The 13,269-nt window shown below is 58.9% G+C and overlaps 1 protein-coding gene across 2 annotated transcripts in view; it reads left to right on the forward strand.

The window, feature by feature from the left end:
- Nucleotides 1-12,954, forward strand: part of CTBP2 (C-terminal binding protein 2) — a 137,900-nt gene extending 124,946 nt beyond the window's left edge. The window contains exons 5-12 of one of the 2 annotated variants that reach the window (XM_090278696.1): nucleotides 1,652-1,806; nucleotides 2,016-2,160; nucleotides 5,376-5,582; nucleotides 7,938-8,152; nucleotides 8,526-8,656; nucleotides 9,103-9,230; nucleotides 9,664-9,781; nucleotides 11,587-12,167. In XM_090278696.1, coding sequence (XP_090134822.1) covers nucleotides 1,652-1,806; nucleotides 2,016-2,160; nucleotides 5,376-5,582; nucleotides 7,938-8,152; nucleotides 8,526-8,656; nucleotides 9,103-9,230; nucleotides 9,664-9,781; nucleotides 11,587-11,767 — 1,280 coding nt within the window. In that variant the 3' untranslated portion in view covers nucleotides 11,768-12,167. Of the gene's footprint in view, nucleotides 1-1,651; nucleotides 1,807-2,015; nucleotides 2,161-5,375; nucleotides 5,583-7,937; nucleotides 8,153-8,525; nucleotides 8,657-9,102; nucleotides 9,231-9,663; nucleotides 9,782-11,586 lie in introns of both variants that reach the window. The other variant, XM_090278697.1, reaches the window with a different exon arrangement.
- Nucleotides 12,955-13,269: the final 315 nt, after the last annotated feature.

The raw sequence follows: 13,269 nt of genomic DNA on the forward strand, positions 1-13,269 counted from the left end.
GCCCCCCAAGCCCCGTAACTATGGAAGAAATAGGGTGCAGCCTCCGGGCCTGGGGTCCCGTCCCTGAGTTGGTACCCCCCACCCCGTTTGCCATCTCGATGTATGGACCCTGACCCCGAATTTGTCAGTGATATTCTGACGGACTAGGAATTGTTCAGGTTGTCAGCAGCACTGAAGGCGTGTCCGTCAATGTGAGATGACGTAGAAAGTCTCCCTGCAACTTCATCTCCCTGACGTCTCTGGGGGACGTCTGGGCCTTCCACCTCTGCCTCCAAGCAAGACTGCAGAGGGGGGCAGGTCCCTCCAGGACCTGGGGAGCACGTGGAGCATGGCCCCTTCTTTATAGAAGCAGACCACGGTGGCAGCCCAGCTAAGCTCTCTCTTATTCTCCGTGCTGGGGGTCTCGTGTGGCCCCCTAAGAGCTCGGGCCTCCGCAGCCCTCCACTGGGCTCCCGTACCTCATGCAGGGACGTGGTTCCTCCTCGTCCCCGCCACCCACCCAGCAATTGCCACTCAGCATTCCTCCCCCGTTCGAGCCCGTCTGAACAGCACCCTGTGGGTCTGCGTTTCCCGCCTCACATCCAGTGTCTGAGGCTGAGGCTTCTGGTGGGCGGGCAGCCTGTGGGGCTCGGGGACCAGCCCCGCTGCGTTCTTGCCCACCCGGTCGAGGGCACAGGCTGGGTTTCACCCAAGTTGGAGAGGGAGGCGATTGCTAGGCAACCTGGGCTTTGTTTCCCAGGTAACGGGATGCGTGCACTGGTGCTGTGGGTGGGCAGCGTGTGGCGCGGCCCCCCGCTCTGCAGGAGCCTTGGGTGGCTGCCATTGCTTCCTCTGTGGTTGCTTTTCAAGTGACCACTTTGATTTCTTATCATGACCGTGAACTCTGCGAGCATGGTCCCGTTAACCTCCTACCAGTGCCCCGGGAGCAAAGTCAGGGTGCTCCTGACCCTATGGAAGGGGTACCCTGGGGCAAGTGAGCCCATCTGCCCACCCAGTCCAGGACCGCCCATTCCAGGGCTTTGTGGTGTGTGGGAGGGAAACAGAGTCTGGTGGGAAAGGCCCCGCTCACCTTTCTCCTGGCGGAAGTAGGGGCTTTACTCTCAGGGGGCACTAGCCACCCCACTTTTCAGCTACTTCCTCTGAGCCTCAGGTTCCTCATCTGTTTGAGGGGCCGGAGGATGAAGTGAGAGGTGGCTGCCACGTAAAATTACTGCTCCTCACTTCCCTCCCAGCAGCAGTCAGGCATGAGGGGGTCTAGGGGTCTTGTCTGAAGACATTACCCTGGGTCTTCGTGCACAGCCCCCCTTCGGCCCCACATGGGACAGACCCCCGTTGGGGTCGAGGGTGGGGAAGACAGGCATTTGGGGAGCTCGTTTCCCAGTACAGGGGGCGGCAATCAGATGCGCGTCACGGACCTTTCCCGGCAGCTCCAAAGTGAGCTGTCGTCTCTGGGCTCCAGACAGCAGGGCAGGAGGGTGCACCCCTCAAAGCCTCATGGGCTCACTGTCAGCCTCTGGAGTAGGCAGGCGGCAGCTGGAGTCCTGAGGACCAGACAGGTGGGTGGGTGGGCGGGGCCAGGGCTCCCCCCAGGGACCCAGGCAGGTGTGTGGCTCCAGCTGCTTTGCCCATCAGGCCCTCCCACTCTTCGTAGGTATCCGCCCCCAGATCATGAACGGCCCCCTGCACCCCCGCCCCCTGGTGGCACTGCTGGACGGCAGAGACTGCACCGTGGAGATGCCGATCCTGAAGGACTTGGCCACTGTGGCCTTCTGCGACGCGCAGTCCACGCAGGAGATCCACGAAAAGGTGGGTCCCCTGGCCCCACCCTCGGGGCACCCCTGGCTAGTCTCTCCCTCACCTCCCTCCAAACACCACGCCCTTTGTCCTGCCTCCCCACACCCCCCAGTTATGTCCCCAGCGCCCCCATAGGCCACTCGGGGGGAGCCGCACACACAGGCCGTGGCCGGCTCGGGGGGCTGGGGGCCTCCAGCCTGTGCTCTGCTCGCCTGTGGCAGGTGCTGAACGAGGCCGTTGGTGCCATGATGTACCACACCATCACCCTCACCCGGGAGGACCTGGAGAAGTTCAAGGCCCTGAGGGTGATCGTGCGGATCGGCAGTGGCTACGACAACGTGGACATCAAGGCCGCCGGCGAGCTGGGTGAGTGCGCGGGCGGGGGGGCCCCAGATGCAGAGGGGACTGTGTGGGTGCTCCCACACCCGGGGCGTCTGGCCGGCTCCCGGGCCCAGGAGACCCTGACTCTGGCTCCCCCCAGCCGTGGGCAGCACTGTCTTTCCAGGGAACCTACCCAGGTCGGCAGGTGGTCCACCGCCCGGCACCCCTGCCCAGCCCGTGCCGCGAGGGGTTTCCACAGGAAACCAGACGGGTGCCTACAGCAGGGCCCCCAGCTGCTGTGACAGTCCGGGTCACAGGTGCCTCCTGTCCCAGCCCCTGGTGGCTCTGCAGGGATCCGAGCCCTGGCCACAAGGTCCCCGGCTGTCCTGCTGCCCTTGGGAGGGGACAGGAAGGTCCTAGACAAGCCCCTCTGGTCACCAAGCTTGCTCTGGTCTTGAAGTATGGCAGCCGCACCGGCCTGGTGACCCTGAGGGGCCCCAAGGCTGCTGAGGGTACCTCAGAAGGGCTGTGCTGAGGCCACGGGGGCCTGGCAGCAGCCTGGCCTGGTTCCTGTGCCGCTGAACCCCACCCCGAGTCAGCCTCCCAGCCCGACGAGCCCCCCGGTGGGGCCGGACATGTGATGCTCGCACAGCTGATGCAGTGCAGTACCTGAACAGGACCTCTGAGGGCTACGGGGCCCCTGCCTCTGCCACCTTTTCAGCCCAGGGGCCCCAGCGTCCTCTGCCGAAGTCTTGGCCTGGGGTTTTCAGTGGGTTTGGGGTTTGTGTACACGGTTACCCGCCCCCCCACGCATTTGGATGAGTCTCCAGGGCGGAGGGGCCAGGCATGGTGGGGCCTCCGAGCGGTGCTGAGTTCTAGCCTGTTCTCGCTGCTAGTGCTCCAAGTAGGTGGCTGGGGACCCAGAGCGGGGAGTGGGAGGCTCGTCCCCCACAGGTACCCTTCTCCCCCCGCTCCCCCCCCCCCCAGGAGGGAGGAGCCATGTGACAAATGGCTCCAAAGATGGGCATGGTTTTTCTGGGTCCCCACTGGCCAGGGTTGCATCAGACTGTAGATGCCTTATTGGGGCCTGGGAGGGAGTGGCTCCCCACCCCACCCAGCAACTGCTTCTGGCCGCGGCAGGCTCAGAGCCCCTCGTTGCAACAGAGGAACTTGGGAGGATGGGAGTCTTTGTGTCTGATATAAGTGTCCCGCTTTTCTCTGGCACCAACAAGAGTGTTTTTGTTTGAAAACAAATGTTCTTTGTGCTCTCGGCAGAGCTGAAATCCCAAGTTCGAAAACAACAGGTTACGGTTGAACGTGCTGAGGGAGGTGCCCGCATGGCTGTCCCCTGCCCGCATCTGTTTCTCGGCATGCCCGCCCCTCTCAGCTCCCAGCATTGACTTCCCTGGGGGGGGACCAGCCACTTCTTGCCAGGCAGGGATGGGGGTGTTCATCCCCAGTGAGGAGGCCTCGGGGGCGGGGGACTCTGTCCCCAGAGTCCTGCAGCCACAGAAAAACGTAGCTGACTGAGCGGTGGCATTTTCATTGCTCCTGGTCCCATCTGATAAGGGAGCTGCCTGGGGACATCTGCTGGGCCTTTGAAGGGCAGCTTCCAGGCCTGGGAGCTGGAGGAGGAATGCAGGCCTCCACCCAGCCGGCCTCTGTCCCCAGAGCACTTCTCGGCCCCCTCAGGCAGCACACCGTCCACAGGGAGGGCAGAGCAGCAGGCGCGCACCGGGGCTTTCCTGTCGGGGACCAGGCTTAGCCACACCTGCACCCGGAGATGATGGGCGAGGCTTGGGCCAGGACAGCAGCTGCAGTGGTGCAGGTGGGGCAGATCGTCTTCCCACCTGCAGAGCCTCCTCAAGGAGCGGGGGAGGGGGAGGGGGCAAAGCAGGTGTCTCACTCCCGAGCTTCCTCGCGAGGTGCTTTCTGTGGGTCCCATCCGGCCCCGTGCACAAGGCGTCGCAGCAGAGGGCAAAGGCACCGACAGACGGAGCGGCCGAGCTGTGTTGGGCTCAGGCCTCGGGGCCCGTGGAGGCCCCAGTGCTGCTCTGGGTGTGACAGGCTTGCCCTGTGGCATTTGGAAAACCGCCCGGGAGGTAGACCACACCGAGGGACCTGGAAGTTCTGCCTCCAGAGGGTGGTCGAGGGCGTGGCATTTCTGGAGGAAAGGATGTCCCATCAGGGCAGGACGATGGTCCTGGTGGGGCCGGCAGGACCGCCCCCACCCAGCCACCGGGCCTGGGTCCTCTTCCCCGCTGTGGACGGGTCTCGTCCCTGGGGCAGCCCGCCCCTGGGCCTGGGTGCAGTGCAGACCTTCCCGCTGGGCTTCGGCCACAGCAACGGGAGCCCCTCAGAGGAATGCAAGTCGTCCCAGCTGCGTGAGGACTCGCTTTTTCTTAGGCCTCCGGCATCTGCTTCCGCTGCTCCAGGCCACAGCAGTGCGTACCGCGGCTTCGGGCCCGGCCCAGCCCTGACTTGGTCATTTCTGAGGGAGGCGGCCACGTCGTGGGGGTTCTGCGAGGTCACCTGCAGCTCGTGGGAAGCCCGCCGGCCTCGGCCTCGTGCGGCTCCGGCGGGTGTGGGTGGAAGGGTGTGCTCCTGGGCGCTAGCATGTCTGTGCAGTGCCTGTCCTCCCGGGCGGTCAGCCACCGAGACCCTGGACGGCGGGGCAGCCCTCATGGGGTGGCAGCGCCTTGCTGGGAAGGGTGGTCCTGTTTCCCTGCCCCCACCCCAGCTTGAGAAGGTGGAAGCACACAGGGCTGTCCTGCAGGTGACCTGGGCCCGCGCTCCTGGGTCCTCCTCCTGTGGTCCCAAGTCTGGCATTGAAGGGGAGTCCTTGGGGCTAGGCCTCCGTGCTTCCCGGACAGCTGTGCGTCTCAGAAAGCTGCTTCATGGCTGACCCCAGCCTGGCCTCTGAGCCCCCGCCCGGGGCCCCATCCCTCTGTTGTACCCCAGCCTCTGCCAGCTCGCTGCTCCCCTCCCAGGACGAGTCTGAAAGTACAGGGTGGACAGGACGTCAGGTCATGGGGGTCTTGTGTGAGCCAAGCCCTGAACGGAAGTGGAGTGGGGGTCCCTGAGGATTAGAACCAGAGTCTGTGTCTCCGGGGTGACCGACCAGCAGGCCTCAAGAGAGCCTGACTGACCTGTCCCATCCCTCAGCGGGTTGGGTGGGCCCCAGCGGGCCCCGGGCTCCCCACAGAACTTGGGGGGGAGGGGGTGTCCTCATCCCAGGCCCTCGCCCTTGTCCCCCCCAGGGATTGCCGTGTGCAACATCCCGTCCGCGGCCGTGGAGGAGACTGCAGACTCCACCATCTGCCACGTCCTCAATCTGTACCGGAGGAACACGTGGCTGTACCAGGCGCTGCGCGAGGGCACGCGGGTGCAGAGCGTCGAGCAGATCCGGGAGGTCGCCTCGGGAGCAGCCCGCATCCGCGGGGAGACGCTGGGCCTCATCGGCTTCGGTAAGTGCCTGCTGCACCCTGGGCCCCCCTGGGGATGGGGGCCCATCCCCAGGAGTTGTAGGCTCCTGCAGGGGTACATGCGACGGGGTCACTGCCCAGGGTAGGGGTTCGGGGTCGGGTTCCAGGCTGCTTCTAGAGGGGGGGTCTGGGTGGCCCTTAAGGAGAGCTCACCAGGGCGCCGCTCCCGGGTGCTGAGCCGCAGGGAGGGGCCAGGCGGGCCAGTGCCCCCGGGCAGAGGCGCCCTGGGCAGAAATGGGGAGACTTAGGACTCAAATAGGGTCTCGTGGTTGAGTGGAAACCTGGACAGTGGCTAAGGCTGGAGCCAGGCGGGGCAATGGCAGGCGTTGCTGAAGGATGGCATCGCAAGGTGGGGTGGTCAGGCTGTCAGCTTGGACAGCTCACCTGGCAGGGGCGGGGGGAGGAGCGGGGCGGGTAGGAAAAGGACTTCCTGGAGGGGGCTGTAGTCCTGGGTGAGGCAGCTGGGGACCCTGGCAGGCTTGGGGCAGGTTTCCAAGGTGGGGGGAGCCCTGATGGGGAAGCACAGGCTCAAGGAGAGGACCCCACGTGGCACGTGATCGGTGACCTCTGCCCACTTCCCGGTCTGGGAGTTGGGAATGCAGTGACAGGAGGCTGCCTCTCAGGACACGGGAGGCATGGCAGGCGCGTGGCGGGTGGTAGGAGCTAACCTTCAGCCCTCAGCCTTCCGCTGAGGGCGGAAGCAGCCAGGTCCCCTCCAGGGTGCGCATCTTCCCGGTTCCAGGACTCAGGCGTTGGGGGTGGTGGCTCCCTGTCCCCTGCGGGTACCGGGAGGAGAGCAGGCGCGCCATGCCCTCTGCTGGGTGCTCTGGGAAGTGGCTCTTGGACGGCTCTTAAGACCTCAGCAGGGGCCCCAGGCCGTCAGTGGCCCAGCACCGCCTTACTGCCACTGTTCCCAGTCCCTGCGCACACTGACTGGCGTCTCCTTGCTACCTTTCCAGGGAGGCAGGGTCCTCGGCAGCCTTTCACCGCTGCAGCAGCAGACCCGAGGGAGGGGCCAGGCTGGGGGTGGGGTGGCTGGTGCCCAAGGGCAACCCCCAAGTTGGGACCGTGTACGGAAGTGTGAAGGAAAAGAAAGCCAGTAGTGACAGCATTTTTTAAAGGCTGTGTTGGTAACAGGATTGGATTTCTAGGTCTTACAAGTTCAGCTTCAAGTGCGTCAGGACATGGAAGGAAGGAGGCCCAAGAAACGGGGGTGTGGGGGGCACTGCCTGGTGGGGCCTGAGCTCCCAGCAGCCAGGTGACAATACACAGAGGGGCATTAGGGCACATTCCTGCCCTCCACCTGTCACCAGGGGGCACGCCTGCTCCTCTCCCTCCACGGGGGACAGTCCAGAGGGATGAGGGGAGCTGAACTGCTGACCACACTGCAGCTGCCCCTCCGCACACCTGCGTGCACAGACCACGGCCGCCGCCCGTCAGGCCATGGGTTGCGGCTCAGCAAGCAGGGAAGACAGCCCGCTGCGGCCCCCCCCCCCCCCCCGGGACTTCCTGTCTGCGCAGTCCCGCCTTCCCTTGTCCCTCCCTCCCTGCACACGTGAGCCCTGGTTCTAGAGAAAGGTGTGTTCCGTGCTCTTCCCAAACCAGCCCCATTTCAAGCATCCAACTGCTCTGGGAAGTAAAGGGGCATTGTCCCTGGGGCTCCGTGGGTGTGTGCACATGATGGCTACTTAAGAGTCAGGGAGGCCTTCGTTCCTGTCTGGTGAAGGGGGTTTCGAAATTGCTAGGCCGGAGGGGACGAGGCCCTGCGCGCACACCTGAGTTCCCATACCCCCACCCCCGACCAAAGCGATATTCCATGGCAATTCGTGCTCAGGCTGGCCTGCAGGGTCCGTTTGATCATTTTACTCTCTCCATGAGCAAACCTGGTGGTCAACAAAGAAACAAAGCCCAGCTTTGGCTCAGTGGATTGAGCACCGGCCCATGGAACCGAAAGGTTGCCAGTTCAATCCCCAGTTGGGGCACAGGGCAGGGTTGCGGGCCAGGTCCCCACTTGGAGGCGTGCGAGAGGCGGCTGATGGATGCGCGTGGGGTTTACTAGAAAACGACTCTGGCCTGGACGTGACAAGCACTTCGTCCTCATCCAGGACACCCGGCCCAGAGGGACCTGGAGAGTGCGGGTCTACGGGCACCAAGCCTTCAGCACACAGCCCTCTGGCGGCAGCCTCGGGCTGGTCCTGCTGCCCATGGGGACCCTGGTCCCAGCTGCAGTGGAGGCCGCAGGGCTGGGGCACCACACGAGGACCCGGTGTCCGGAGCCCGAGTGCGGCGGGAGGGAGGGGCCGCACACTCGCTCACTGGGACACTCTCTCTGCACAGGTCGTACGGGGCAGGCGGTTGCTGTTCGAGCCAAGGCCTTTGGGTTCAGCGTCATCTTTTATGACCCCTACTTGCAGGACGGGATAGAGCGGTCCCTGGGTGTACAGAGGGTCTACACCCTTCAGGACTTACTCTATCAGAGCGACTGCGTCTCCTTGCACTGTAATCTCAACGAGCATAACCACCACCTCATCAATGACTTTACTATCAAGCAGGTAATTCGCAACAGACGCCCTCAGGCCCGGGCAGCCTCTGTCACAATGAAAGGGGATGGGACGTGGTCCACGGGCACACCCAGGGAGCAGGGAAATGTGGCCCCCGAGACATGTTGGTGAGGGGCCCAGTGAGCTCCCCTCCGTGGGGTGGCCCGCTGAGCAGGCAGGGAGCGGAGCCTGGCCTCCAAGAAGAGACGGGCCCAACCTTCCCACCTCGTGTCCCTCTCGGATCAGCAGATACTGACCCAGCCTCCAGCGGTCATGGAGACGCCACGCCTGCAGAACTGGTCTGTGGCCGCCTGCTTTCAGCCTCGGCACCAGCACCTCCTGTTGCCTCGGCCTCTGGTTAACCGGCTTCTCTTCCCTCGCACAGATGAGGCAGGGGGCGTTCCTAGTGAACGCCGCCCGTGGTGGGCTGGTGGACGAGAAAGCCTTAGCCCAGGCCCTCAAGGAAGGCCGGATACGAGGGGCGGCCCTGGATGTGCACGAGTCGGAGCCTTTCAGGTGGGTCTGGCAGGCGCTGGTGAGTATGTGGCTCCACGGTCTGTCTGGGCACTTTCCCAGACTAACAGGCTGTAGGGAGGACCCAGTTCTTCTAAGGATGGAGGGGTGTTCTCACTAACTATAAAGGGGCAGAAGGTCCCCAAAGGTATCAGAGAAGGGAGAGGCAGGAAAATGGTGGGGGGCAGAGGTTGGTCTACCAGTGTGCGGCCTGCCCTGTCCCCTGGATTCTGCTCAATGGCTGGCCGGCCCTCCACCGAATTGTTTCTTCTTCTGAGTCCCCGATTACTCCTGACCGTAATTACAGTAGAGTTTCAATAAGAATGTTCTTGAATCCCCGACCCCCGCCCTGGCCACCACACTGCCCAGCCCGGAGCCCCGTGGGTGAGCAGGCCGGGGAGCGGGGTGCGCTCAGCCTTTCTCACCCCGTGTTTTGTACACCTATCCAGCTTTGCTCAGGGCCCTTTGAAAGATGCACCGAATCTCATTTGTACGCCTCACACAGCCTGGTACAGTGAGCAGGCGTCACTGGAGATGAGGGAGGCCGCGGCCACCGAGATCCGCCGGGCGGTCACAGGTGAGCCTGGCCCCGTGCCCACAGCGCCGCCGCCTCTGCTCGGCAACAGCTGCTCGGAGTGGCCTCTGGGTCTTGCTCCGGGCAGAAACCGGTTGTCAGGCTGACTGCGTTCTGAATGAGGTGCACCCTGTTCGTGCACGTCCCAAACTGAGTTTAAGAGACCAGCCCCCTTCTGCATCAGCCAGTGTAACCCCTGCAAACTGAGGAGCATGGCCCTCCCCCATGGAGCAGGAGGCCCCTTCCTGTCCTGGCTGAAGGCCAGGGTTGAAGAGCTCAGTGCTGGGGGCTCTGGAACATTCCACACTTTGTGAAAATCAAAGGGCCAGTCCCTCTCTTAGAGTAAGAGGCTTTACTCTTGGATTTGAGTACAGTGTAACATTCCATTCATTTCACCGTAAGAAATCCATGATTGACTTTCATCACCTTATTCCAGGTCGCATCCCAGAAAGCTTAAGAAACTGTGTGAACAAGGAATTCTTTGTCACAACAGCGCCCTGGTCAGTAATAGATCAGCAAGCAATTCACCCAGAGCTCAACGGCGCCACCTACAGGTGAGGAGCGGGAGGGCAGAGCTCAGCTGCGGGGCCCAGCCTGGCGCTGAGTTCCTTCCTGTTACGTAAGAGGGGACGGGTGAGCCCTGTGCGAGGATCCACGCCTCATTCTGAAGCCACCTCAAAGCCCGAGGATTTCAGGGTGATTTTGTTTCCGGGCGGGATTGTGGCACGCTGCCAGGAGCTTCGTTCCTGGTCCTTTTCCAGGGCTCTCTCCCCCCGACACTGCTGGGTCCCCTAACGGAAGAACTGTGCCATTGAGCCACAGAAGGAAATGGGTTGCTCACGGGTCGGGCTGCTCGTTCTCTTGGGGTAGGGGGTCCTGTGCTGTGCATTGTGGGTAGTAGGATGCATAGTGAGCAGCCCCAGCCTTCGCCTGCCCTTCAGCCCTGCGGAGGTCGCAGCTGATCTGACAAATACGCTCTCTTTTCTTAAATAGTACCTATATCGGGTGCTTAGGTTCAAGGTCATGACTAGCTGCGAAGGAAACTAACGACATAGATACAGCTCCCTCGACCAGCAGAAAGGAAAAGATGTGTTAGGTGCTACACATCCGAAACAAATCGCTTATCAAGATATTTTTGCAAGTGTTGTGAAAATATTTATTCGTGGAGCACAGCAATATTGTTTGTGATGACTGTTACATTTTTGCAAACCCAACTATTGAAGATTCTGATTAATTAAACACATTTTGGTTGTATTTTTTAGCAATATCCATGTTTCCGTTATCTGAGAAGAAAAGTTTTTCTTAATGTTTTTATATTTGTTTGATAATTTCTAGATTGTAACTGAAAATAAGTATGTATTTTATTATAAGAATAATAAATGCAAATTTGCAGTGTTTGGGGTTTTTTTTTTTTTTGCATTTCAGCACATACTAGTAATGAATGTATCTCTTGGATACATGCAAACCTATGCTTTAATTTTTTTTTTTTTTTAAGATTTACTAGAAAAAGGGGAAGGGAGGAAGAGAAACATTAATGTGCAAGAGATCCTATCAGTTGCTTCTTGCTTGGCCCCAAATGGGGACCAAGCCTACAAACCCAGGCATGTGCCCTGAGTGGGAATCGAACCGGCGACCTTTCAGTTTGCAGGCTGGTGCTCAATCCACTGAGCCACAGCAGCCTGGGCAGCGCTCAGTTTTTTGAGAGCAACCTCTGCAGGGTTCAGGGCCCCGTCCTAATCGTTCCTCTAGGTAGGCCAAGGCTCCATGGCCTCCTGGAGCAGTTTGTGCCTGAGGGGCCCACAGAATCCCACCATCAGCGTCCTCCTTCACCCTTAATGTAGGGGTTTGATACCCGAGAGTCATTCTAAAGCTCCTGCCTCTGAGGGTGGCTAGATGCCACACGTCCTCACACACAGCCACTCGTGCCTGCAGTTCCAGGTGAGTCCCCATCCAAGCAGGCTCCAGCTGTCCTCAGGGGCCCCCGTGCCCTGGTGCGCGCGTCTGGCCATGGGAGCCCGTACCGAACCAGCCTAGGAAGCCCCACTTAGTATCCAGGGGGGGCTCTGTGCTGTGGGTTGGGAAAGCATCACAACTAGTGAACACATACAAAGGGCCCTCTGAATGCAGGGCAGAGTCCGCAGGTAGGACGAGGAGGAGCTCCTCAGACTGTGTAATAAAGAGCGACAGATCAGTGGCCCAGAAGTTCAACTGAGCCTCTGGATTTGTTCACGCAGGTTCCTCTGTGCTATTGGGGGCAGCAAGGGTGACGGGTCATCCCATAAAGAAGACCAGAAGCAGGCAGAGCCAACAGCATGCCACTGTCTGCCCCGGACTCACCTGCCCCTTCTCTGTTCCTTAGATACCCGCCAGGCATCGTGGGCGTGGCCCCAGGCGGACTCCCTGCGGCCATGGAAGGGATCATCCCCGGAGGCATCCCGGTGACTCACAACCTCCCCACAGTGGCACACCCTTCCCAAGCGCCCTCTCCCAACCAGCCCACCAAACACGGGGACAATCGGGAACACCCCAACGAGCAATAGCAGGAGGACAAAGGTCAGATCAACCTGGGACCAAGAGACAGTGAAAACTAGATGAACTGAGAGGAAAGGAACATGACAGTCTTTTTAACTGACTCTGGACATGCGCACCATTGACACTGCAGTGTTAAAACTACAAAGCGCGAGAAGCTGAGACGTGGGAAAACGGAAGATGCCTTCTACTTACGAAGGCCCCAAAAGACTAGGACGTGATTTATCAACAACCAACTTCTGTTATTGTGTGTTAAGTTTTTCATCTGTGCATCAAATCACAAAGAATAAATAGATCTTTTTTCCTTTTATCAGTCCCTTGGGCACAGCAGGTCCTGAACACCCTGCTATCTAGAATGTTGCGTCAGGAGTTCCAAACATCAAAATAAAAATTATGAAGAGGCAATCCCCATCCTGTGGCTCTGGTCCCTTCGGTCCACGGGGGCCGGTTACCTCTTTCGCTAATAGGAAGATTAAATTACTACGAAACGGGGAGAAGGCTGCCTGTGTTAGCTTAACTGCAGAAGACAGTCCGGGCTCCTGCACAGAGAAGTCTCCCGTCTGAACTGCGTACTGAGCGGGCCAGGTGGTTGTGAGTTCAGTAATATACCCTCTAATGATGCAAAAAAAAAAAAAAAAAAAAGTTAAGTTTCACAAGCTGTTTGTACTCAAATATATTTTCTCAGTTCAGATCCTCAGCTATTTTATTGAGTGGAAAGTCTTGAACCGAAAGGGTTCAAGAAGAATAATGTTGCATTTCCTTATGTCTCAGGAAACACTTTTTATGGTAACTTGTCAGATTGTCTATGAACAAACCCACTTTTTTAGACATTGATAAAGTCTTCTTTTCTTCACGTGATATTTTATACAAGAACACTTCAGGTGTGTTATTAGATGTGACTGATTTTAACAAATCCTATTAGATTTGTATCAACTAGTTACATGTTATATTCATAGTCTTTTGTGAATCATCGCCTTTTTGTTTAAAAGATGGCCTATTTTGAGCCTTTGTATAGGTACATTCCTGTTTTTGTGACAAAAACCTTTAAAACTGTCCCAACAGAAAAATAATGGCTATCAGAAATGTTTTGTTTTAGTGTGAGTTACCGTTACTGTATTTGTTTATTGTAAAGGTGGACATTTAGCGTTCAGTGCAGTTTTCAATAAAAAGTAATAAAAATTTCTGTTCTGAAATTCAAGTACATCTCACCAATGTAAAAGTTCTCTACCTGAGATGTTTCAAGGTAACTGCCTTTTCAAATAGCCACTTTTCAGCTCGTTATTCCAGGGTTCAAACATTAACAGTACTTTTGTATCTGCCAATTCCATAACCAGACTCAAGAATGCTGACAATTACCTCATGTGACAGAGTTTGACCTCAAATAAGCCCATCTTTTTCAAGTCATGTCATTCTTAAGATGAAGCAGGTTAAAATTCACGAAACAAAACTAAGTTTGAGAGTTCTGATTTTAATTTACCCAAAGGCAAAATCACCTGGCTCAAGCATTAATGCA

This window comes from Furipterus horrens, unplaced genomic scaffold, assembly GCF_987537825.1.
Source record: "Furipterus horrens unplaced genomic scaffold, mFurHor1.1.pri manual_scaffold_5, whole genome shotgun sequence".
Classification (NCBI taxonomy): domain Eukaryota; kingdom Metazoa; phylum Chordata; class Mammalia; order Chiroptera; family Furipteridae; genus Furipterus; species Furipterus horrens.